The sequence below is a fragment of the Dermacentor albipictus genome, chromosome 5 (genome assembly GCF_038994185.2).
Source record: "Dermacentor albipictus isolate Rhodes 1998 colony chromosome 5, USDA_Dalb.pri_finalv2, whole genome shotgun sequence".
Classification (NCBI taxonomy): Eukaryota; Metazoa; Arthropoda; class Arachnida; order Ixodida; family Ixodidae; genus Dermacentor; species Dermacentor albipictus.
In genome coordinates, this window is record NC_091825.1 from 162,971,646 (window position 1) to 162,999,091 (window position 27,446).

At 46.4% G+C, this 27,446-nt stretch overlaps 1 protein-coding gene across 1 annotated transcript in view; it reads left to right on the forward strand.

Moving 5' to 3' along the window:
• Chd64 (calponin 3) overlaps positions 1 to 27,446 on the forward strand; it is an 86,086-nt gene that overhangs the window by 49,888 nt on the left and 8,752 nt on the right. Inside the window, exon 2 of the mRNA XM_065434536.2 lies at positions 22,941 to 23,077. Within this exon, the coding sequence (XP_065290608.1) occupies positions 22,941 to 23,077 (137 nt within the window). The remainder of the gene's footprint in view (positions 1 to 22,940; positions 23,078 to 27,446) is intronic.

Genomic DNA, 27,446 nt, shown 5'->3' on the forward strand with positions numbered 1-27,446 from the left:
ATGTATACGGCCAATAATGGGTTCTGCCTGCTTAGTTCGGCACCTCTGATTGTGAACACCTAGGGCTAGCAATTTAGCATTGGCCGTTCTTATAGGTAGCCCTATAACCCTCGAGGATCTTGTGGAATTAAGCGCACCTTATATCTTAATAGGAAACGCTAGCTCAAAGTGCCGCGGGGCGAGAAATCCTCCAGAATCTCGGCATCAACTACGAGTCGATGCAAAGCACTAAAGCAGACATTCCTCACGATCAGAGGCGCCATCTCAAAATTAACCCACTCCCTAAAAACACGCACCCCGAATTCCACAAGGAAAGGAGGGCCGAGCGGTCCAAAGCCCTACATCAGAAATTCCATGCCTTCAGAGACGTAGTCTATGTTGACGCACCAGAATACATAGAACGCAACTGTATGTCCCTTGCAGTAGTGGACTCCTCAGGTCAAATACGCGGTTCAATCCGCACCAGAAGCTCTGAAACAGCGGAAGAGGCTGCTATCGCTCTGGCACTAGCCTCCACACATTGTCATTACATTATTAGCGATTCCAGAGCAGCAGTACGCAATTTTGCGAAAGGTCGGATATCATCTCTCGTAAAACACATACTAGACACCAAGCAACACCCACGATCAATCCGGATCATTTGGGCACCAGCACACTCCTCCCTACCTGGCAACGATGCCGCCCACACCGCCGCTCGAGGACTCGCCAACCGAGCACCCGCACGGCTCACGCTATACGATCAGAGAGGGATCGCATGGTCAGTTACCAGGAAGTAACTCAGCACTACCGGTTAGCCAGGACAGTGTACCAGCCAGCACACAAATCGATTAACAAGCGACAAGAAGCAGCTTGGAGACGACTTCAGACAAACACCAACCCCCAACCCCGTAGCCTATCACCACTACTACCCGGACCAATACCCTAATACATGTAACCATTGTAAGAAAAAAGCGGATCTGTTCCATATTATGTGGTCGTGCCCAGCAGAAAATCACACAAATCACGGTGTAAGTAGTACTGAGCAGTAGGAGGCCGTGTTGCTCAGCTCCGACCCTGACCTGCAGGCCAAGGTCATCAAAAGAGCTGAAGAAGCCGCCCGAGCCCAGGGGCTCGTGGCTGCCTAACAACAAGGTCATCCGTCAATACCTTGTTTTCAAATAGTCTTTACTCGCTCACTCGGCACGTGTGAGACTGCCCTTCTGTGGAGACTGTCTTCCCATGGCGGTACTGCGTGCACGCGAGGGAAAGCCCGCCTCGCGCGCGGCAACCGATCGATCGATGCGAGTCGTCGTCCGGTGCAGCAACTCTGCGACGCTCGCACTTGTTTCACGGGCACCCAATTTTCTCGTGAGGTTCATGGCCTCATTGTTGTGCCTTGAGTTTTCAGGTAGCCCAGCCGTTGCCCTTTCTGATTAGGCGCCAACATTTTGGAGACTCGGTCGACGATGAAGAGTGAGCACTGTTGATGCTCTTACATTCCTATTACAATGTTCGTGCGAAATATAATACTGCCTGTCGGCAAAGGTAACGTTCGTTGGAAGTACAGGGTCCTTTATGCGTCGTAGTCGTGGCTTCTTATACAGTTGTGAAAGTTGCGGTTTTGGTGACTGGGATGGCGCAGGCTACCCCAAAATCTTAGACAAAGAATCTTAGACTGAGAACGAAGTCGAAATAGGTCCATGAATTGCGAATGCAATATTTTATTACAAAGAAAAATAATTTAGAAATATATAATGTGCGCATAGGAGTTATTCTGCACTCATGCATAAAGGCTACCAAAAAGTATCAAAATGCAAGAATAAACGAGTTATAAGAATCCAGAATGAAAAACGCACGCACACTAGCTGTGTGTGCGTGTTCTCTGTGCAGTGCACGGAGAAAGGAGGTCCACAACGAATGCGTTGAGCAATTCGTCTCGTGAACAGTCGTCGTCTTGCAGCACTGGTTCTCTCCCTCTCTGCTATTCACAACCGCGAGTAGCCAAGAAGCCCAACTTTCCTCGCGCTTTATTTTCCGTTCCGCAGAAGTTGCGGCTACTTCCGTGCGTGGTGTCACATGTCCCGCACTCCTTACATTGACAACTCGCTTTTCGAGTGTGGGCAACGGGAACACAGCGACCGAGTGTCGCGCCTTTCGAACTCGCACGCAAGACGCGGCGTCGAGCCTATCACGGCGTCCGTTACTCGAAGGATGTGTTTCCTGCACCAACGCTTCCGACGCCTTTTCTCCTCGTTCGCAGCTCGGCGACACCCGTCCAGGCGCGCGGGGGCGAGCGGCGGAGAATGCGGCCGTGACTCACCTCGCGGATGCGCGGCCGACAGAACGCTCCTCCGCCGAGACTCGATGCACAAATCAGACGTCTCAAGGACGCTCCTCTCTCTCTCTCCGGATTCAGTGGTGCGAAGCAGCCCTCGCGTTTTGCGGAGTCGCGTGAGAGAGCTGCCCGCTTGTGCGGCACCGAAATGCTTCCCTTGCACTTGCGCTGAGAACACGAAGGCAGCGTATCCGCGAGCCCTCGTCGAGCCAGAGGCTCTCGAAACGATGGATTCGCAGACGGCGGCGGCCGTCGGAGACCGAAAGCCCGCACTGTCGCAACACCTTCAATTGCTTTCGGTGCGCCAGTCGCACGCGCGCATGCCTGGCATGTGAGACACTGGACTTTGTCCTTATAAGATTGGTGGGCATTATTTAGGCGGACATGCGCGATAAATTGGAAACATGTATTCAGCCAATTAACAGAAATTCGCAAACTTCTTAATTATTTACTTTACGGCACATGTCGCAGTTTACAAATTGTGGCCGGCGAGTTTGTCATCCACTTGGAATGAATTTTCAGAATGACACCAGCTTCGAGATGTGCGCCACAAAACTCGGCGTGCACTGTTGGTCCTCTTACTTTTTTAACTTTTGTGCTCCAGCATAACTTCTCATATGCATTTCGTCCCACGCTTTGGGAAAAGCTCATCGGCTACAATTCGTTAATTGCAATGTGTGCCGTAACGTAAATATTAAGTTAATTAGCCAGTTTTTGCCAACTAGTTGAATATGTGTGTCAAATTTTCGTGCAAGTGATGTCCGCCTCTGTGAACAATTCAGCTCAAGGACTGGAATTACATTATTTCCAACAGGGGATTAAAAAAAGGAAATCCCATAAAACTTAAGAATGATCAGACTGTATAATTCACATACACTTGTACGGGTATATAGTACGTTGTACGTCTCAAAGCTATATGCATTTGAGAAACGATGTGCTGCTTCGAGGGCTGCCCCAAATACGCGGCATTCTTTATGCGTACCGCCACGGTTGGGTTCGAACGCGCGACCTCGTGCTCATAGCGCCTTGCCGTTGAATACCCGCCTGGTTCTTTTGATCGTGTGTCGTCAAGTTAGCGCTACCGTGCCTAATGCAAAGCCCGAGAACTTCACTTCTAGTTTTCCGCCGCGCTCCTTGCTTCACCTCGTGCATGCGTGCTTCACCTCGTACCAGCGTCGAGCAATGGGTCGACCGCGTGGCGAGATGCCCTTAACTGTTCGCCGAATCACTGTTTCGTTCCGTCGCGGCCAAATTTCAGACAATGCGGCGGCCAGGAATCTAAGTGGTGACATCATTCTCAACAGCGGAACCGTCGAAGCAACCCGCTGAAAACACTGCACCGGCTGACCACTCGCCTTGCGGTGGTCAGCCGGTCGTGGTGCGCTTTCTGCGCGCGCGCCCTTCTCGAAGTGCGTCGTTCACGCCGGTCGCGAACCGGTGCTCCGAGAGAGCGCGTAGCCGAGCTCGTTCTTTCATTCACCCGCGGCCTTCGTCGTCACCGGCGTTTCTGCAATGTTCGCTGCAAGACCTGAAATTTTCCCAACCTCACGGCAGCATCTAATCGCTGTTTCTCGACGCCCATTTTGTCAAGCATCGGTTACCTCGTTCCTTGCCGCGACACGCGATTCGTCCGGCGCCGTGGTCGGGCACGCGTTCGAGGCCCCGGCGCGACGTCGAGGCGGCCTCGGAGGAGCCGGGCGGGCCCGAGGGGAGCCCCACCAGGGCATTACTTGGCGGGTTGGCAGGTTGCGAAGGATGGCTAACCAAACTCGGTGGCAGATTTGAACCGCGCTGCATCGCCGATCAGTGCAGTTTGCCTCGGAAGGTCATTCCAGTGCGACGTGCTTGTTGAATCAGCCGGCTCCCACGTCAAATGAAATAAATAAATGAATAAATAAATTAATGAGCTGTGACAGAGATGTGAAATTTGACGACAGGCAAGAGCATAAAAGCTGTGGCTTGCATTTTAGCGAGGAGACACTATAGTGTGGTATACGAATAATCCGAGAGAACGAACCTATGGCAGCACGGTTCGTGACGGATTCGAGAGTTTTGGTGAGATGAGTTTGGTGTGCATTTCAAATGTATATAGCTCACTCATATCCAAGTTCTGCTCGTACTAGGGCCTTATAGGCAACCAATTCGACAGAATACGGTGTCATACGGCGGAGATATGTCCAAGAACTTTGTTCCCGGAATTGATTGTATGGATTACATGATTCGGCTAAGACAAGTCTTGAGCAGGTGCGTGCCCAAGTATATTGCAAGAGTCAGATATAGGTACAGTGTATTTATTATTCTTGTCAGGGGTGTATTTATTTGGTGATGGCGGAATTAGATATGTGCTGGCAAAAAGCAGTTTCAGTATGACACCACACCATCCTTAAATCAATCTAATGTTATGGCGGTAACTTTGAAAGATGCGCTATTCTGGTAAAACTAAACGAGACGCGGCGTATAGTTTCCTACCGCGATGGTATATTCCGAATTGAATGTCGGCCCGGTGTAGGCCTTCACATCATCGTCTATGCTGGTGCAGCTGGTTGTACGTTCGCCGATACGCCGTTTGCATCTCGTGATACCGGCTGTTCCAAGTCTCCGTGCCTCTCGGTCGCTGTGGCCTCTCCGCGATGTAGACCCGATGCCGCGAGACCAACGCTTTAGCATATATGTATACCATCAAGCGTGTATCCGCATAGCCAGCGATCGTGAGTGGCACGTACATGCCACCAATCTCGTTCGTTCGCCCTGTAGGACGCACGAAAATGCCAGCCCCAAAATGAAACAAGTTCAAATCTGTGCCAGACGTTCGGCAAAGGGTTATGGGTAGCGCAAAGCTGCGAAAGCGAAGGAATGGGGAGAAATTTTTAGGAGAAGGCGCTTAACCCGAACGTTCATTGATGACAGATTGCGCTGTTTTGATACTCACGCAAGTTGACGCGCCAAATTGCGCCACGCTGCGCCAGAGTAGCTTTGACGACTTCGGCTTCGGCAGGTGTCAGCGAACGTATGCTACAAAATGGTCAATAGGGAGTTGGTTTGCATCTTGAAAACTATGCGTGCCACCGTCGCGAAAAATCGCCGGCGTGGTGCAGGCATAAAGAAACGTAGGTATGTTTCTCTGTGGTGCACGGCGTTGTGTCGTTAATCTCCGAGGATGTGTGAAGTAAATGTATTCTGCTCGCCAGCTCGCGCGGATAGCCGCACAAGGTTATGCACCCTTAAGGAAGCGACAGTGTTACCCGAGCCGGCGATCGAGGGCAGGCGATGAAGTCAGGGGCTTATCCGTGCCTCCTTGTTGGTGGAACGAAGTCGCGTGGTTGTGCTGGCGTCGTTCCCGTGGAAACAAGCCCGCTGTCGCAGCCCTGCGTTCGCGGTCATCGCGAATCCCGATATCGCGCTCGGTGCTGCGCAGCGCGATCGCCGCCATCAAAAAGGGCGAGGAGGAGGAGAATGTCGCCACCTGTGGCTTACTTTAACACCCAATCACTTAAGGCTGACCACTGGTGTGTTGCGAGACGTTGATGGAAAAGAAATGACCATGATTTCAGTAGAAATGATAACTTTAAATTGGCAAAGAAAGTGTGAGAAACTAGTAAGTGGCGAGACCTGGCGGTGAAATCTTAATACTCCGGATGTATTCTGTGAGATCACTGTACGTAAGTCGACTGTTAAGTACATCATAATTATTGCTTAAGATTGCAGTTGGTATATTATTAGATACACGCACATTTTCTAAGCTTCGGAAAGCAAAAACCCACGCGTGGTGTTGCGTGCTCCAGGGTAGCGTATCGTACTGCTCCCGAGTTGTAGCGACGCCTGCCTATTGAAGCTCGACCGACGTTACTTATTGGGCAGCGTGGCGTTGTCGGCGGGCTGCAGGCATCCGGTAGACCATGGCGATCAAGCCAGGACGACACGATTTCTAGTGGGAAACTTGCACGGTTTATTCAAAGGTAGATGAAAGAAAATGAGAAGAGCATGAAGTGATCAAAAGTAAGTTTATTTTCCAGGTTCAACTGGAGGGTTTTCTGGCAAAAAGCTGCATGAGCAGCTTGACTATGTCCAGAAAACCCCTACAAGCAGTAGCACACGAGTGGTACAGAAATCAGACACACATACAATAGTTATAGTCAATGAAGAGAAAACATTCACCAGTTATACATACAGAGTGTAACGATGTATTGCAAAAAAAAATAAAACAATAAAATCGAAAATAGAGACGCTCAAATGGTCATACAAATGTTCAGAATAAAATAGGAATAATCAAGCAAAACGTAAAGAACATAAAATCACATTTCAACAAAATATTTCCGCAGCTCAGCTTTAGTGTATCCTATTATGTTTATATGTGTTTAGAACATGGGGCAGGTTGTAGGACAACATTTGTAATTTATAGTTAGTACGAAAACGTGGTATATTCCAAGTATTAATAGTTCTTGTGTGTATGTTAGCATGATGCACGTCCAAAGATGCCAGACTCGAATAAAAATCGGCAATGGATGCCGTCGAAAAATACATCTTTTATAACAACTTAACAAATGGTTGACCCGGACATTGTTATGTGTTTCAAAAGCATATTTGGAGGTAGTTGTATTATCAATATTGGCGATTATTCGAACACTTTTCTTTTGCAGTACGAGAACCTTATTTATGTTAGTTTTGGTCATTGTGGCCCATACTAAATTGCAGTAGTTAAGGTGAGAAAAGAAAAGTGCGTAATAAACTTGTAATTTACATTTTAAAGGTAACGTTTCACGACATCGCGATGTGACCCCACAGACGGAAGAGAGTTTCTTGCAGACAAAGTCAGTATGGGCATCCGAGTTTAAATAGCAGGAAAAATGTACTCCAAGTATTTTGTGCTGGTGATCTTCAAAGTGAAGCTTGCAATGCGGTACTATCGGTTTGTTTCTTGCGCGAAATATCATAGCCCTGGACTTTGTAGGATTAATTCTTAATTTATTCATCCTTGACCACCTAGACAATTTAATCAGGTCATTACATTTCACCATTAAATCATTAAGGTTAGGGCCTGAAAGAAGTAGTGTGCTATCATCCGCGTATATTACAAAATCAATGGAAGGATCTATGCTTACAATATCATTTATGTACGTATTGAAGAAAAGGGGTCCCAATATGCTCCCTTGTGGGACACCACAACTGATAGGCAAAAGAGATGAAAGTTCATTATCTAAAGACACCGACTGGCTTCTGTTTTGGAGATATCCTTCAAGCAATGTGAGTGGTCTACCACGGATTCCGTACATTTTAAGTTTGTTAACAAGAATCGTGTGATTTAAGCAGTCAAAAGCTTTACTAAAATCAAGGAAAAAGCCCACCGTATACAAATTCTTATTAATATTATTTAAAATTTTTTCATTCATTGTTAATAACGCTGTTTCTGTAGATTTACCAGTTCTGAAACCAAATTGTGACTCAGATATTACTTTGTTTGTCAAAAAACTTACTTATTCTTGAAAAAATGACTTTTTCCAGACCTTTGGAAAACACAGGGAGTACTGAAATCGGTCTATAATTTGTTGGTACGTTTTGGTCGCCCCCTTTAAAAATGAGACACTTTTGCAGTTTTCATTGCGTTGGGAAAAACCCCGCACTCAAATGGAAGATTGTAGATGTGTGAAATCAAGGGACAAATTATGGGTAGCACATATTTCAATGGTTTCATCTGCATACTGTTGATATCTAAGGCTTTGCTGTTACTAATTCCCATGTACACGTTATAAACTTCATTTGCATCAGTAGGCTCGAAAAATATAGTGTCACTAAGCTGGCTAGGATAAGTGGTGATTGGTGAAAGTACATTTCGGAGCCCCTTAAATAGGCTTTCTACATTCGTGGGCGGGATCTTACTTCCGTCGACGTCACATGACCGGCACAGAAAGAGGGCCCCTCCTCCTCCGTTTATACCGAGTCTGCTGCAAGGAGGAGGTCGTCCCGCCTCCTGGAATCGTAGACGCCTGTCCGTCTCTTCTGCGCGTTGCGGGTTCGTGGAAGTTCTCCTGTAGTTTGTTCGAGGAAAGGGTCTTTCTAAACTCGCACGCACGCACACACACGCGTGCACACACACACGCACGCACGCACGCACGCACAAAAAAGAGGCCTGTACACTGCGGAGCGTCCGCCAGACCGGCAGGCACTCGAAATGGTCATGGCGAATTAGGAAGTTACGCTTCATTTCGACGAGGCCCGGTGGAAGGAGGTCGGGTGAGAGAAAGTTCTTTCTGCACGTGGTGCGGGACGCCAACCATCGCAGAAGTCACGCCTCATTTCGACGAAGATGGTCGGATGAAATCCATTCCGCACGTGGTGCCAGACGCCATTTTAACAGTGGCTACGGCAACGCCCTGAACTCCGTATCACGTGTAAAGGCGTCGTTTCGTTTTCGATCCGTCTGGTTTCGTTTTCACTGGTTAAATACCGCGTGAGTTGGACAGGACACCACGAAAACACGTAGCTATTATCGCAGAAATAATTTAATAATTCGGAAAGCGAATCGCAGGAACATCGACTTTATAAACAAAATCATACTTTTTTTACAGCACGGCCACACTTGTCGTGTGCCTCCCACTCATGCCGGCGTATAAGCGCTATCGCGCTCACTTATCATCGTTTTCAGCATGCTTCCAGTGAACGACTACATCCTTACTGGAGATCGAAAAATTCTGATGAAAAATATTCCACGGCATTTTCCGCGTTACCATTCCGCGATTACACTCTGACCGGTAAGCTTTCCATTGCACTAAAAAATCGGTACCATGCAAATTGGTTATCAGTCCCCTTAATGTGTGTGTGTGTGAGAGAAAAACTTTCCCTCTAATGTGATCCTCACGTGTTGCTCTGCTTCTCGTGAGTGCTGGCAAAGCGAAGTCTGTCACTTAGTAGAACTTCTGTTTGAAGTAATTAGCGCTGATATAGATTACCTAGAAACGTGTTTCTACATAACCAACTCCCCCACCAGCACGTGCTCAGTGAACGAACCACTTACGTTCGTTTGCATCTACCGGAAAGTACCTCCAGTCGCTTCACCAAAATTGAATTCGAGAACAGAACGAAAAGATGTCACATTCGCCCGAAAAGCGAAGCATAGATTGCGATAGCAGATTAGTAGACAGCTATACGAAGTAAGGATAGTGTTTTTATCGACCGTATGAACTTTGAAACATTCGCAACTCAATTAGTAAGCAAATGTTTCATAGAACTAACAAGGATGGTTGTTACGCGCAGAAGCAAGTATGAACACGTCACACTCAATGAGCACGGACACGCGTCGTCAACACGCTGGTGCGATTAAGCGCGGCAGCAAACGAAGTGACCTTGGTGTGATCTATCGCTTCAACGCTATAGCGGCGAGGACACAGCGCGCACAAAGGTTTGAGCCGTCTGCAGATCCCTTTCAAGAAAAGGCGCGCGAGACTGTACTAAGTATGCACACGTTGGCGGAGTCGAAGGTGCAGCTTCCCCCCCCCCCCCCCAACTCCCTCCCAGACCCGCTATGAGCCACGATCGTCAGTTCCCCTTTCGCCCTGTCGCGAAATGCCCATTTGCTGCCGGAGGACAACGCCGCCCCCACTCCTTCCCTCCCTCCCATCCCCCGACGGCCTTTCGCGCGACGGAAGAGATAATAAACATTTATTTGGCAAAATAAGTAGGAAATTTTCCTCAATAAGTGGGGCCCTCAGTGCAGGGCTCCATTGCCATGCGCGACTTCGCGAGCCTGCTGGATCAGCCGTTGCTGCTCCTGCCGGCTTGTGTTGAGCAGCGCAGACTCCCAAGAGGAAAGGGTTGGGTATGGGAGGAACACCCGAAGGGTTCGACGGCGCGTTTGTTGTCCGCTTTCTTCCTTCGCGCGCGCCAGATTGAGCCGCGATCGCCGACACACCCTCGCACATACGGCGACGATTTTATCGCCCTTGTGCTTTATGCGGAACCTCACGGCGACGCCGACGGCAGAAATGCGCCTGTAGAGTCCATATAATTGCTTTCCCATTGTTGTTTGTTTTTAGGCTTCTCTGCAACACTTCTTTAATGCCGCAAAATGCAAGGCTTCGCAACTGTTACCGCAACTTCATATAAGTGCTCTAAATTAAAAATTTCTTGCTCCAGACTTCTCCATTAATAACATATATGTACTGCATATTGCTCCATGATCAGAATTTGTCTGCCCCAAAATGAAATTGTGCCTGCTGTTAGATACGGGACCTTTTCCTGAGCCTCCTTCAAGTTCACCAGACCACATCGAATCGCGCCACAGCTAGTTAAGGAGCGCAGAAGCACGTATACCACATTCCCGAGGCGCGGCATGTGCAAGCAAGTTGGCGTCCCCCACCTCGTACGCCGCATCTGGAGCTATTCACTGCTTCTTCCCGAAAGTGAAGCGAGAGCCTGGCACTGTTCCAGGTAACGTGGGTCCAAGAAGCAAGACGGGTGTAATGCACCGTGAAGCCCTGGCAGCAATCCCCCCGTCCGCCTTTGTCACGGTAGTTGCAGACCGGGAAGGCAAGACCGCAGAGAGAAGTAAGCACTCGGACAATTGGGGACCAAGGAGCGACCCTCTCCGCCGGGTGTGACACAATCGCACGGGCGCCTACCATTGGCCGAAAATGACGACACCTGAGCGGGCTCGCCGATTGGAAGAAAATGGCGTCACCTGAGCGGGCTCGGCGATTGGCCGAACGTGACGTGACTTCGAGACACCGAAGGGCTTAAAAGCCAGAGACCGGGAGCAGCAAGGGAACATTCCTTGATTCATCTCTTTCGAGCTTCTTGCCACGGGCCGCAGCGTCCGAGTTGCTGCCGGCCCTTAATGACTTTTATGACTGTTAATTTCTTGTTACTCTCATTGTAAATAATGGAAATAAACCTCCAGTTTTCATCTCATAGTCCTCCTCAACTCCTGCAACTGGTTGACAGCGGTGGGATCGTCTCCAAATGCAACACTGCTTAACAAATTTCTAGGAATTGACTTTGGACATTCTCATCCATGCAATGGTGATTTATGGTTGGTGGGCACTGAAGGTGCGAGCTTAACGCACTGTCTTTCCAGGTATCTGATGTTCCTTCCAAACGGCTCGCATTTGTTAAAGGTTAAACCGTCAGAGATGTTAAAAGGCGGCTATTGGCGGCGAGGAGTTACGGAGTCGCCCTCTATCGGAAGCGCCTCGCTGGCGTAGTATGAGGGATCACGTGGCGCGCTCCTCATAGGTTTTGCTGTCAGCGCTCACTGAAAACACCACGTGCGAGCTCTCCCGGACATTTCTGTGAGTACTTCCGAAACGAGAGAAGTTTCTTACTGTCTAAATAATAATCTTTGGCAAACTGAAAGCACACAATCGTTTACAGCCGCGATCTCTTTACCGAATACGTACAGTGAACGCCACTGCGCGCGGTCGCCGCGATGGAGTCTCCCGAACCGGCTTCTTGCGTGAAAGGTAGGTAAACGCTTAGAGCAAACTATGTGAAATATGTTCTTATAGTGTTTGTATAACTAAATGGAGCGTAATAGAATGAACATGATTTTGGCTTCTAGCGCGAAGTGAAACACGGACACAGAAAGCAGCAGACAAGACGAGCGCTAACTCTCAACTAAATTTTTATTGAAACGAAGAACATATATATAGGTGATTGCATATATAGGTGATTGAATAGAATGAAGCCTCAATGCAGCGATCGCGCAGATTCGCCGCGACCGACTGCGCGTCTGCATGCTTGTCCGCGCACTGTTTCGCTTTCTCCGCGCGCGCGTTTTCGCACCGTGCCATGAGCTTAAGGCCGCAGAATATGAGCATTTGACAGTATACAAGCAACCATTGTTGCGTGGGCGCTATCAAAGCTGTTCAAAAATAATTTCATTGTAGAGACTTGACGCCTACGGGACTGTGATGTGCCGTCGCGACGATTCAATCTTTTTTTTCTTCTAAATTCTTTGACCTTTCAATACTATTTCTCGAGTTGCGTCGCACTGTATGTTTATCGGCGTTCTCAGCGCGCAATTTCTCGATGCTCCTTTTTTGTAATCCAGTGCTATAATTCATAACACAAACATGACCATATGCCATGCTTTCTTTAAATGTGCTTCTTACCGCTGCCTTTCCACTCCACTGAACTTGCCAGTATCTATAATATCACAAGTTCATAGACTAAACCGTCATGACATTAGTCGGGCAGTGGACCCGCGCGAGCGTCTCAGTGCGCGTTTTCAGAACGTCGCGGACCGGGCGCCGTAGCAGAAATCTTCCTCGCGTCTTGGCTTGCTGCATACCCGAGTTGTAGCCGATGACTGTTTACCGGTTTTATGTTTCGCGAGCCAAGCTTCACCCAGCTTGTCCTGCGGCTACGTGCGAATAAGGCTGACACCGGCCTCAGTTACGTGCGTCCGGCCCTGCGGCACCGAGCAGTAGCCTACCATGTCGCGCGCCTTCAAAGGCAGCCACTACCTATTGTAGTGCTTTCAAGCGTTGTAAAGGAGACACTCGAAGCGGGAAAATTTCGCCACTAAATGAAAACCGCAGCGTACGAGGGAATTTAAGCTCGTTTTCAGCTCGCTTCGGCGCGCCCGAAGCAGCCGACGCGGCCGCTATGTCCACGTGATCCCTCCTAGCACGTCACGCCGACGGTGGCGCCAGCTTTTCCAGTGGTGGAGCTCGAGGCCAATACGTGCACACAGCAGGGGCACCAGAGGATACGTAACGCTAAGTCAGAAGATAGTGTGCACGGTGTGTTTGTGTGTACACACACACACACACACACACACACACACACACACACACACACACACACACACACACACACTCGGACAAGTCTACGATATATTGCGGACCCCGTCAAAAACAGAAAATTCAGTACAGATTTAGCGGCTGAATACCAGAGAAATGCGTTAGCATGCATTACGTCGCGCAACTGGATCCATGATTTAAAGCGCGTTCACCACATTACAAATGTTCACGAGCTCACTCGGAAAACGTCCTGCCTCTTCGAGAAGCGAAGCACAACTGACGGTGGTCTGCTCCAGACCGTCGGCTGTGTGTGTGTGTGTGTACAGGGTCCTGAATATATGGTTGCGCGTGTTCAAAAAAAGTTTTTGCACTCACAGCTGCACTGTTCTTGCTCAAATTTTGCAGAACGATCGCATTTTGTTGTCGACTTCGTTTAGTATAGCACTTGGCGCGATTAGTCGCCTATTCCTAGCATCCTTCCTCCCATTCCCTCCCGCCCTCCCAGAACAGCCCAGGTTCTCATCCACAAAGCAAGAGCTAAGGCATCTATTACGCCGGATGTTCTGAGCAAGTGGAGAGGAACACGATTGCAATGCCCCAACTGCCCTGCGGTCAACGTCGATCTCAAACACCTGATCTGGTCCTGTCCTGCCACAGCCACCCTCAGGGACAAGCACACCCTACCTCTAAAGGTGGCATCGTACGAAGACTTGGTCGCACCGTAAAAGCAGATGCCACCAGAAGAATTAACGCTTTGCTGTCCTTTGCGAAGGAGGCAGTCATCCTTCCTTTCACCTGATCCCTTACCTCTATCTTAGGCCACGGGCCATCCCTTCTAATAAAAGCTTGAATCAATCCATCAAACGACATCATGAAATCGGCCGCTTACGCACGATACCACTGCGCAAGCGCTCCGTCACGTGGTTTTTTTCATATTTCGCGGGCTTTCTTTGCAACCCGGAAAAAAGCACTACGCGAGACGTATCGTAAAGGAAACAACTCGATCAGTGGTTTATGAAGGTGCTCTACAAATCTGCCTATCATACTTGGGGTCTTCAGTCAATAATTAAAAAAGGTAGGTAATTAAACTTGTTAAGTTATGGGGAAAACAAAAAAATGTCCAAGTTACTGTAAGCTATTGCGAATAGTATGCGTTCGGTTCAATTCGCTTCCGACGCGCCTTTCATTTTTAAATTCTTCGCTCAAGTTGTGTGGGACACCCTATATGCCCACGCACAGAAACACTTTTTTCCCCGCATTGAGACTCCTCTTGTTAACGCATTAAAAAGAACTGACACTGTCCCTCGGCAGACATATATCGTCAGTTGCTCAAGGTGTGTCTTGAGATTAGCATTATTTTTACGCGCGAGGTCGCAGGTTCGATTCCCGTCTGCAATGGCCGCATTTTTATGAGAGCGAAGTGCAAAGACGCCCGTGCGCCCTAAGTGTCGAATGTTAAGCATTGAATTGTGTGGTCTCGCACAACTGATTTCTCCTGAATGCCTTTCCGGGCTCCAGTACGTGGAGTAATTACCACACAAAGTTGCCCAATTGGGCTTGATTGATTCATTACGAGCGATTAATCCACTTCATCGCGATCGGTAACACGGGAGTCATAAGGAGTATTATCGAGGAGGAGATGGTCGAACCAGCGCTAGCTGTACCGTTATCTGTACTGGCATCATTTCCCTCCCCTCGATCGTCATCGAAGCCGCCGATACGACGGACGAGCATCGAGAGAGAGATAAGTGTTGCAAACACGAGACGCAATGGGGAATCCCACGATAACCGGATTACAATGCGTGCGCATTTGCTCTGCAATGCTGCCAGAGGGGCAGACACGGGTACGGCGCTAGCCGTGCGGGAAACGACGCACTACCGAGCGATCTATAAGGAAAAGCAGACCCCAGCGAAATACCCGCCCAACCAGCCCTCGGCAACCCCCGCGCGCTCGTCTCTGCACACATTTTTTTTTTTTTCCCCGTGCCTTTAATCTTGGCGGGAGGGAGGAAGCGAAAACAGGCGCAGCGGGCGCGCATCCTCTCTCGTATCGGCAGCATTCTCGGCTGGATTGCGTGTCCGACGCCATCGGCGAGAGGGGCCCGCGTATCTACGCCTTATAAGGAAACGTCGCCGCGGCGCACCCAAGTCGATGTCGGGAGGCAATGCGTCGGTGCCCAGCAGCCGGTCGCGCTTGGCGGCTGAGTTCACGACGCCGAGCTGTGCCGGCTCCGCCTTTGGGAAACGACCAAGCCAGAAGGCTTACTAATTAATACACGTTTGTTTACACAGGGCAAGGAGCATAGGCGGGACGCTACGTAACGGTGAAGCATATGTCAATAAAAGACGTGCTGCCGGAACCCCACTTACGCACTGCAATTCAGCATTGTATTCTTAAATAGCGCACAGTAAAAATACAACTGACTCCCGCTAAGACGAATTCGCGGATATGTTGAGCAATGAATGAGCATTCCCCATAGACCCAATGCAAAAAAGAAATAATCAGTCAATGAATCATTCACAGTGCCTAGGAACAACCAAATATCTGAGTGGTGGCTCATGCATACATAAAAAGAAATACTGCAGGCGAATATAAATTCGAAAAAGAATTTTAAAAATTTGGGTTCTGTACATACAACAAAGCGCAAGGTGAATAGAAAAGAAAAAGTTAGTGACATTTCACTTCGTGAACACGCGTGAAGTGCAAGGGTGTGGCTGCGTTAGCGCACACGACACTATCGGCCTTCAGTGCGCAGACGCCTACACTGTCCGCATCGCAGATTGCATTCAAGACATGGCTCATGCGGCCATGCCATACGCAGCAGCGACTGGAGTAGAAGGCCCCACTGTAAATATTCACTTACTACAGTGAAACCTCGTTAAACCGTAGTTGGCTAGAGCTGGGAAAAAGTACAGGGCCCTGAATACTTAGCTGCGCACGTTCTTAAAAAGATTTTCTGCTCACCGCTGCACTGTTCTTGCTCAAATTTTGCAGAACGATCCTATTTTGGTGTCGACCTCGTTTAGTATAACACTTCAAATAGTTAATTGCCTGGTCTTTAAGAAAAAAAAATGCAAATTTGCCTGTGTTTGTGGTAATGAGAGCTACTGTAGCGACGTCGCAAGCATAAATTTGTGTCGCTGCTTACCGTCAGCTGCGAGAAACACGACTGCCTTCCCTGAAACGCTGCTTACTGCAGATGACGAAAGGTGGTGACACAAGTTTACGCTTGCGCCGTCGTAGCAGCAGCTCGCATTCCCACAAGCACAGGAAAATTAGCATTCTTTTTTTAAAAAGCAGGCAATTAACTGTGCCAAGTGTTATACTCAACGAAGTCGACGCCAGAATGTGATCGTTCTGCAAAATTTGAGCAAGAACAGTGCAGCAGTGAGCGCAAGATTTTTTTTAGAACTCTCGCAGCAAAATGTTCGGGAACTTTAGAAAAAAGGGGAGGCCCCGCCCAGACGACCGAAGCGCGATAGCCGATTGCCTCTGTGACTAAAATAGTCCCGCTCGAAAAATCGTGCTCCTGAAACGCGTAATTCTCGGTATAAATAAAGACTTTTGTGTTTTGATGACTGGTTTAGTAGAGCTCTCATGTGCTACAGCACATGCCAGATACACCCTTAGGCAAAGTTACACCCTTTGGCTTGCCCCTTCTGCCACACAACAATAATCGTTATCTGCGTTGATGCGTTTCCTTTCTTTAACGTTGTGAGCCCGGAGCTTTCCAGTAACGAATGGCACATGCGTTATCAGCATAGAACAGTTTACACCCCTTCGAGTGCCCCTTCTGATAATGCGCGTGCCGTTCATTACTGGAAAGTTCCGGGCTCGCAGCGTTAAAGAAAGGAAACACATCAATGCAGATAACGAGTACTGTTGTGTGGTAGAAGGGGCAAGCCAAAGGGTGTAACTTTGCCTAAGAGTGTAGCGACAGGAAAATAACCCCGTGCCTTCTACAACGCTGCCCGTTGTCTGCTCTTTAGCTTCATTGCAAGTGACAAAAGTCGAATGAGCAGCTCTGCATGGCTTTTGCGCTTGTTTACATCTACACGGCGTATCTATTAATCATTTTTCAAGCTTAAATGAATCAGTTGCTATTGAAAAAGTACTTATATAAAACAATGCATTTATCGCAACGATTACAAACCCGGGGAGAGAATACGGTCGAGGCAGGAAGGCACAAGAATGCTTCATTCATCGTTTTGAATAAATACTCTTGGTTTTAAATAGCATAAAATTTATATTTTTTTGTGTTTTCACTGTTTCACAGCACGCATTCTACAGCTTGCGTGTGTAGTGAGCACTGGTGGACAGCAATCAATCGACGGTGCTACACAACGCTCGAACACCGTTGCTAGACGCTCGGCTATCTCACTGCTGACAATGATCGTTCACGCTAAGTTGACGGTGACAAATCTTTACGTTGAAGGCTTCTTCTGCAAATATTTTCTGTTGAGACACTCGTAGGTTTGTTTCATGCGCGCCCACTTTTCCGATTTCTCCTGAGAATGGCTTCGCTCCATCGCTTAACCCCGTCTGACGAAAAACGCAGCGACACAGTACATGAACACACCCGCCGCTAACAGTAGGCACCAGTCATTGTAAAACTTTTCTCGTTGTAACTTCACTCAGGAGTGAAATAAAACATGGAACAAACATGCAGGATGTGTGTTCGTAGCAGTCACCGCGGGATCCTGTTTTCAGGCAAAGCGTAGCGCAGCGCCAGCGATGCTTGCTGCAATGTTCCTTCGCCGGATCACGGCTCAGAATAAACGCACGCAGCACAAATGCCGTATCGTAAGCTCGTAGTAATATTTCCGGCATGACAGACCATCACAAAAAGTTCTGGAATTCACTCTGACGAGGGGCTGAAACATACAGCTAACGTGACCTCACCCAGTTCAAAGCGCGGGCGGCCATCTTCTTCGTCGGCGAGCTCATCGGCCGTCCGGCTGATGACGTTAGTCCAGAGTGCGCGCCCATTGTTGGGTGCTCGTGCGCCTCCGCCTCGGAGGAGTAAATGCCCCCTTTTTTCTGAAGTTGCATCCGTCTATAGATGGTTGTACTGCTTAACCAAAATAGCGTGAGATTGCCCACTTACCTGTCAAAAACTGAACTCGGAGAGAGTACAATGAAAGGGCAAAAAACATGCAGTATTTATTCATTTTGAGCAACAAAAGTCTTATTTTCGTTTGATACCACGGTGGCCTAGCAGCGACAACAGCGGCCTCAAGCTCCCTTAAGCTGCAAGCCAGCTTTTCCGCCAGCCACCTCTTCTCAACAAACACCCGCATGAGGCTGGCATGATGTGCAGCTTCTGCCACTGTCTGGCCTGAATCGCCCGTGCTGTCACTTTCTGTGTCGTCCTCGTCACTGTCGTTAGGCGACACTTCAGCAATAACAGAGGCAATGATGGCGAAAAGTCGAACGTTGAAAAGTTGAACCTCGTAGCTGGCATCTTTTCGTTGTCCCAGCAGCACTGTCGAGCATCTTCTCCTTTGCATTCCAAATACCACACACCGTAGTCAAAGATAGATCCCGCTCACGTGCCAGCGCCGACTTTGTGCCACGTTCGATAGCACGAGTGATGTCCAATTTTTCTTTTATGCTGAGCACCTGGTTTATGTCCGAGCTTTGACATGATGCGAATCCTCACTTGCACGATGCCACAACACAGGCCACCACTAGAGTGTTCTAGAATGCCACATGCCACCACTAGCCAGCCACATCAGCGCCGAAATGATGTTGACGTTACTGTGGCTTCATCGTTCCAAGCGCCTTCTGCATTTGTGCTTGGAGGCCGTTCTGATCTCCGAGGCTCGCTCTTCTGCTTGGCCGACCTATTGCCGTGCCCAAAGCAGATTGCTTTGGGGGCACAGTCTACATACATGCAATATTGCCACGCAACTGGCTGCTCGGGGCACTTTGTATTTGTGGGCTTCGTTCACGCTCGGAAAAGCACTAGTATATAAGCAGCAAGTATTGAGCAACATATATAGCTATATGGTATACATCGCTTTCATTGATTACGCAAAAGCGTTTGATTCAGTCGATACCTCAGCAGTCATGGAGGCATTGCGGAATCAGGGTGTAGACGAGCCATATGTACAAATACTGAAAGATATCTTTACCAGCTCCCCAGCCACCGTAGTCCTCCATAAAGAAAGCAACAAAATCCCAATAAAGAAAGGCGTCAGGCAGGGATATAAGATCTCTCCAATGCTATTCACAGCGTGTTTACAGGAGGTATTCAGAGACCTGGATTGGGAAGAATTGGGAATAAGAGTTTATGGAGAATGCCTTAGTAACTTGAGATTCGCTGATGATATTGCCTTGCTTAGTAACTCAGGGGACCAACTGCAATGCATGCTCACTGACCTGGAGAGGCAAAGCAGAAGGGTGGGTCTAAAGATTAATCTGCAGAAAACTAATGTTTAACAGTCTCGGAAGAGAACAGCAATTTACAATAGGCAGCGAGGTACTGGAAGTCGTAAGGGAATACACCTACTTGGGGCAGGTAGTGACGGCGGATCCGGATCATGAGACGGAAATAATCGGAAGGATAAGAATGGGCTGGGGTGCGTTTGGCAGGCATTCTCAGATCATGAACAGCAGGTTGCCATTATTCCTCAAGAGAAACGTATATAACAGCTGTGTATTACCAGTACTCACGTATGGGGCAGAAACCTGGAGGCTTACGAAAAGGGTTCTACTTAAATTGAGGACGATGCAACGAGAGATTGGATGAGGGAACAAACGCGACTTAATGACATCTTAGTTGAAATCAAGAAAAAGAAAGTGGCATGGGCAGGACATGTAATGAGGAGGGAAGATAACCGATGGTCATTAGGGTTACGGACTGGATTCCAAGGGAAGGGTAGCAGGGGGCGGCAGAAAGTTAGGTGGGCGGATGAGATTAAGAAGTTTGCAAGAACAACATGGCCACAATTAGTACATGACCGGGCTAGTATGGTAGAGGCCTTCGCCCTGCAGTGGGCGTAACCAGGCTTATGATGATGATGATTATTGTTGAGCAACAGACAGCTGTAACAGGAGCTTTTCGTGTTGCTCTACAATTTTCTCATTGACACTTTTAATCGAATTAAAATTTTTAAGAAGTTTCTTAATTAATTCAGGCTAATTATCTCATTAAGCTGAATGAAAGAAATTATCTCCAAGCGACGGCAAATATTACCTTGGTTCTGTCCAGCTACATGGTGTTCACATACATTTTTAATGTTTGGCTCAAGTTACGTGGGACACCCTTTATAAACATATATTGTATATTGCAGCACTAGCATTACGCTAGCGCCTGAAAGTAGTGTACCTGCAGCACAAAATTGGGTGAAATTGAAGCAAAAGTGAACTTCCCTATAGTGTATGTTAGTGGCCAGATTACTCACGGGTCTGTGTCGCCAACTATTTCACCGCGGTATTTGTAATACCAAATCTGACAATCGATAAGCACTTCTGCCTCAACCACCAAACTACATCAATGGCGGTCAAGATTGTAGCCATCCGTGAGGCAGTCTGTTCTATATTGATGGAATCTGCTAATGTCTGGACTGTATTTGGTGACGTGATACCAGCGCTACAAGTGATTCACTCTGTCCTTATGAATGAGAACCTTATTTTCTCCTTACTCAAGATGTGATAGAATTTTGATTTCACCCAGAGAACTGGCCATTGTATAATAATTCAATGGATTCCACAGCACTGTGGCATTTGTCCAAACTCATCAGTCAACCTTTGTTTGAAAAAAAGTTTTATTGGAACCTTGTCCGGGACTCAATTGTCATTGGCGCAATATTCTAAAGGCTCTCGTCAACTTCTTTCTATGGCCTAGATTTGAGACTTTCAAAAGTATTCACTGTTCAAGTTCATTCACCACCGTATTCGACCCCGTCATCAGCACTTCTCTCTCGTTTTACTCACCTTTCCCAGTGCCCAGTATAGCAGCACAGAACTTTGATCCAGGCCGACCTCTCAGCTATTCTAGCACAATGAATGTATATCTCTCTTTATCGGCTAGACTAAGAAAAAAGAATACATACAGCTGCTTTCAACTAGATTTTTATTTTTGCAGGTACACAGTATATCAGCCAGACTGAAATAATAAACAATGCACTTTCATAGGTATTCATATAGCAGAACCTTACATTTGTCCACGTTGTAATCAAAACATATACAATGCACACACAGCTAGGTCTACCTTGACAAATTAAGAAACAGCATTTTTTTTTCTGATACTGGCACGAGTTGAAATCTGAAAAGGATACAAAGAAAGGGCATAGTGGACATAGCTTCAGGTTGGGCAACGTGGACAAGAGATGACCACATGTCTTAGGCAGAAACTTGAGCAATTTGTGAAATCATTGGACTGAAAATGTTTACTCGATGCCCTTGTCATGCAAGTGAACGCATTAGTCGAGAGCTGAATGAGCATCATTATGCTACAAAAAAGCTTTCAGGGCATTATGCATGCAGTGCTAGAGTGTGGCTGTGTCTCACTCTGAGAATACTCTCATCTTGGAGTGGGCCCAAAGTAATAGATTACAAGATAAGGCATCTAAAGCCCAAATACAATTCTGTGCATGAGCATGCCTTCTGTGACGATATTAGAAAAAAGAAATGCAGTTTCTTGATTTCACGAGATAGCCCTGCACATGTATGCTTTGATTACATTGAGTATCTGTGAATGTAAGTTTTTATTGCCGTTCTACCGATCTGTAGTTGAAAGTATCACTGTGTGTGTGTCGTATTATTTGTCTAGTCGTGCTGCACATTTCGATTACAAAGCAAAGGTACAACATAAGTGCCTCCTGCAGTAATAAGCAACTTACCGACCAGCAAGTACCCTTTCCCCCAGGTAATTACGCCTATGCATACAGGCACTTAAATGTGACAGAACACATTACATGTTGCCATTGTACATAGCAAATATATGTACCATAAACATTATTATACAACTGGTTATAAACTCGTCCTATACAAGCATCTCGGAACTAAAAAAAACGTGCCAAACTGGAAGACCTATCGTATCGCCGCAAGCTCGCTCGTTTAACACTATTCCATAAGCTTTATCACCATCCATACCTTCACAACAATTTCTTTCAGTCACCCCATGTCATCTTTCCACGACGTGATCATTCTTTCAAAGTTAGATGTGTAAAGTGCCATGCATCCTCTCATGCCAACTCATTCATTCCACACACGATCATTCAGTGGAACAACTTGCCATTATACATCGCCTCAGAAACTTACACAAAGATATTCCAAGATTTACTTTGCTGTGAAAGAAATGTGTAATAATATTTTGATTGTTCTTTTGTTCATCCTTTGCTTTCATATGTTTTATGTTTTAATTGCTGTTTTTTATTGCTCTATGTATTGCTGTTGCACTTTCTAATATGTACAGCGTTATTAATGGTAGCATTCCCCCCCCCCCTCCCCCCATGTAATACCCTCCCCGTGAGGGCTTTTAGGTGTGACATGAATAAATTGTGAAACTGAAGAGAATTAAACTGTGTATTGTAGCCACTTCCTTTATGTAGCTGCAAGTGAGAATCATGCTGCTAGTTTTACGATCCAAATGCCCTCTATACATGCTATTGTGGAACTGCAAAGTGCAGCTAGTGCATGGAAAAGCTACTTGAACTGAAGAGAAACCTGGCCAACAAATGCAGATTCACCCCGACAGCCAAAGCATAGAAAGTAAAAATCTTGATCAGTTGAAGCTTGGTTTTCTATCGCAGTAAAGGCTGCCAATGTGCGTTGTTTTAAGTTTGTATTTGGCCTCGTACTTTGTGTTTGGTCTTCTGCATCGCATTTTTATTATTTTTCGAGGTACAAGACTCCACTTCTGTGCACATATATTATGCAGATCCAATCCAAGTATGACCCGGAGCTGGCGGGTCAACTGCTTGCCTGGGTAAAGGATGTCACGGGTCAGGACATCAACACCTCAGGCGACATGGACAACTTCTATGAAACACTCAAGGATGGCGTTCTCCTCTGCCAGTAAGGAACAACTTTGTGCTCTTGCAATGAGGCTGACCTACGAATGGCAGTGCATGCACTACACGTGGTATACCGCTCTGCTGTGAGCACTTAGGACTGATTTTCTTAAAAAAACATGGCAATTATCACATTTTTCTTTTTCACAGAAAAAGCACAGCTTTCTAATGCTACGTAAAGGAAGCAAGTACTAGCACTGTCAAACAGAACCTGACACACACTGTATGGCTGTTTCTCAGTGTTGCAAACTGTTGTTCTGTCAGCTGTATATATTCTGCAAAGCTTGCACTGTATATTATATAAAAGTCGGTATCCATGTACAATGGCACTTTGTGCACTCCGCTTCACTGCTTCTAAACTTGTGCCTTTTCCTTTTGCTGGTATGTATGAAACACTGTCATCACATTCAGTCAATGTTATCAGCAAACAGTGCTGCCAGTTCTCCCAAGAAGCAGGGGTTCACACCTGCTTATTCACCTTCCCCATTGTGGGCAGCAAAGTGAACTATACAAGAGCTGCCAAGGAAAGCCGTTGTTGCACTGGTGAACAACCAGTGCAGACCATACAACCACAACCATACATTGTGCAGTAGCGAGTTATATTACTGTGCGCATCACAGATGCAGGTGATGAGCGAACAAACATGTCCTTTGAGAACGGTCCAGCTCCCCTCTTTGACTAAGTCTTGAGCATGAAGATTGTTGACACCCTGCTACAGAGCAGCTCCAATCTGTCATCTGTCGCACAAAATCTAGTGATCATATAATCTTATGCACTAGCTCTGTTCTTCATTCACACACAGTGTTAGATGAGATGTAGCAAAGAGATACGTTACACAAAAAAAGTATTGAGTAGATTCATGACTACCAAAATATTGTGAAGCAAGTGGTAGTTGGTTACCTTGAAAGGCTTATCTTATGGTTACCTTCTGGACCAGTAGATGGTGCTTTTAAACCAGCCTGAAAAATAATTGTTTGGCTTAGCAAATTACTACATACGCAGCTGCTTGCTTGTGCAGGACATCAATAGTTGCCACAGGACATGTCGTACAACACAAACCTTGAGTGGAGACATGTGTACCAGAGTGTCAAACTGAACCCGAGCCAAAAACCTTACCCAAACTGGAATCCTGGTCCGAACTAAAACTGAATCGAACCAGATAAAATAAGTTACCGGTTCGGCATGAAACTGTTCAAGCATATAGTATACAAACGGGTGCTAAATACATAAGTGTTTCTTTGAAGTAATTACTTTTCAGTCGATGCACCCAACAAGAACATCATTATGGCTCACGAGTTGTGCTATGAGCGACAATGGGAGTAAACAGCAGGTATGTGCTGATGACTGTACGGCCACCTTGGCAGAGATGCTTGTACTTCTGAACTCGGTCATGCCAGTTGTGTTCTGCGGCCAAAACATTATTTCAGGGCCACCTTCTGTTGAAGCTCCCACTTCGGCCTTTAGGCCAGCTCGGTACGATTACTAGATACAGTAAAACACACACACCGGGACATACAGAGAGCAAAAAATATGGTGACCTCAAGAATGGAAAACTGGAAAACTAACTAGTTCATCAGCTCGGCTCCTGGCAACAATAACACTGTGGTCGCTAATGGACACTGGCATCTTCCAAGTGCGCAGTGACGACTCCAAAGGGTGCAGGAAATTTGATTTTGTTGCATGCCATGGTTCAACGCATGTTTGGTGCCTCCAACCAGAGTATAGCACACTCTTTGATTTCTAAAAGTCAATCCCGGGACACAATGTGCATGATTTGGACAATTTTGTCAGAGTTCAGTCTGTCAGCGCAAGGCTCTGTACCACATGAAATTGTGCAAAGATCACCACATCATTCAGCACAAACTGTCCTCGTTCATCGTTCTGAAGCATGAATGTCTTCACGTCATTTTATTTCAAAAAGAACTATAAACTGAGGAAAATAAGCTTGCTGGCTTCTTTCTTTGCTACAGACTAGAAGTTTGTAGTAATAAATTAGGTAGTACAATGTGAATCGGCCCTGTGTCGCTCGCCACAGTTTACTCACCACCAGTGAGTAAACTGTGGTGAGTAAACAACTGTGGTGAGTAAAGCAACTACTTGAAGCAAAAATATTAACTGGCTATGCTGCTGTCAAGGCTTGGAAGCTAAACCCACCCTATGCATACACAGGCACTCTCAATGTCTTTGTCTGTTACAGGTCTGCCTTTTATATGCACAAAAAAAAGCTTCTCCATATCTGTGCACTCTATTCATTAACTGCACTTTGCAAAGAGAAACGTTACTCACGGTTATCAAAGCTGCTTTCCAGTAGCTCAATTTTTAAAAGGCTATCGCTAAAATCATGGCGATGGCTGCACGATGAAAAGTTTATCCAAGCAGCAAGTGCCTGCATTGTTGGCATCTTAATGCCTAGATCTACGCTGCATCCTCGTATTTGATTAGAAAATTTTGCTATTCAAAAAGCTCCATAATGTTCCATTTTTCCCATACTCATTAGACTGGAAAATAAAAGGAAACGCTGAAAAGAGCAACTGTGTTTCGAGACAATGCAACACGTATCGCACTCTTGTGACAACATTGCCTAAGGTGACAGTCTTTATGTGTGTGGATGCTGTAGCTGTATAACATTAAAGGTCATTCATATTCACATAAAAGAAGACATAATTTCTGTCTCATGTGCCAGGCAGCCCATTTCTTCCACCTCCTGATAACGTCTGCACATGCACCATGCATACAATTTGATAGCACTGAGCAGCATGTCGTTGTAGGGTAGAATAAGGTTTACTCTGCCGAATTAGTTTGCAAACTTATTACATTTAATTTCTCCAAACTGGAATGAAATCAGAATGCACTGAATCTGAACCGAACCGGCATAATTTTCATTCGACATCCTGACTTATGTACATTTGTGTGTGAATTCCTGACCCACTGCTACAGTTGCACAGTGCAGAACTAGGAATAAAACACGCCTACATGAAACATTACTTGAGCTGCAGAAAGTCCAAGTGAACCCTTTGACTGGCAAAATGCCGTGCTAGTGAGTGCATCTTCATTCTGTGCAATCAAACCATAAATAATGATATAATGCCATAAGAGGTGGCTCTAGTGTCTGCATAGCACACAGACCTGTTAACACGAGAAATGGCATCATATTCAATAGTTGAACTATGGAGGTGTTGCAGCCACACAGCTAATACTAATTCAATGGTTGTAACAATGCAGGTGTTACGTTCTAACGTTGACAAAGATGCGCGAAGGGTAGACAAACACATGATTATACATTTAAAATACTGTTTGATAAATTCAAATGCTTTCAACTTATTGCATGGAGGTGCATAAGTACTTTTGTATGTTGCGAGTTTGTGAGTATTCCTGTGTGCTATGAAGTGCAGTCAGTGTTCCCCGAAGATTACATGCCACAAAATTACAAAGCACATGTGTGAAACATGTGGAACAATAGTGCAGCCATGCTCACATTGCCTCATTTTCAAAGACTTGCATTTTATAGGAAAATGACCAAAGTATATGGTAATTTGACAAGACCTTTTTTTTTCTTTTTTTAAATGTTACTTGGCTCTGGCATTCAGCTTCTGAGCACAAGGTTGTCAGTTCATAACTGAGGTTTTTTAGCACACGAAAAGGGATTCGAAACAGTGGCAAGACGCGGACACAGCGCTGTGTTCACGTCTTGCTACTGTCTCGCGTCCCTTTTCGTGCTCTAAAAAACCTCAGTTATGGAATACCAACATGCCCTAACCTACGCTCTTTGTCAGTTCAATTCCTGACTGTGATGGCTTGTGTACCGACTATTAGGCGCATGTTAGAGAACCCCACATGGTCGATAATTCATAGCCCTCTCCTTCAGAATTTTAATCAGAAGCATGAACAGGTATGTACTAACATACAAATAATCCATCACTTGTGAATGTGTACACCATAATGACCAAATGCCTTTATAGAATCAATTCCTTATAGATGGAGCTACACCTGTTTTCGGTTTCTTCCTCATGCTGATGTGCAGTCAGTATTATGCTCACATTTGTTCTTTCCAGCATTAGATAATATAAGCTTGTGATTGTTTGCAAAAGAAAATTGAAGTTCCATCTCGTTTTCATACAACCATTTCACCTTTGAGCATTATTAGCAATAAACTTTCGATTACTCAGAAGAGACCCTAAATATTGATTGTCAGCTTGTTCAAACAAAGTGATGTGTATTATTCGACAACAAAGTTGAAAAATGTAGATCAGGGATGATGACAAGACAAGGACAGTGGCTAAGCTTGAGATACAAGGTGACAGGCAATATAAATGAGTAGTCCGTCAAGTTTCACTCTCTTGAGCCACATCAGAGGATGCTGACAAATGAGTTCA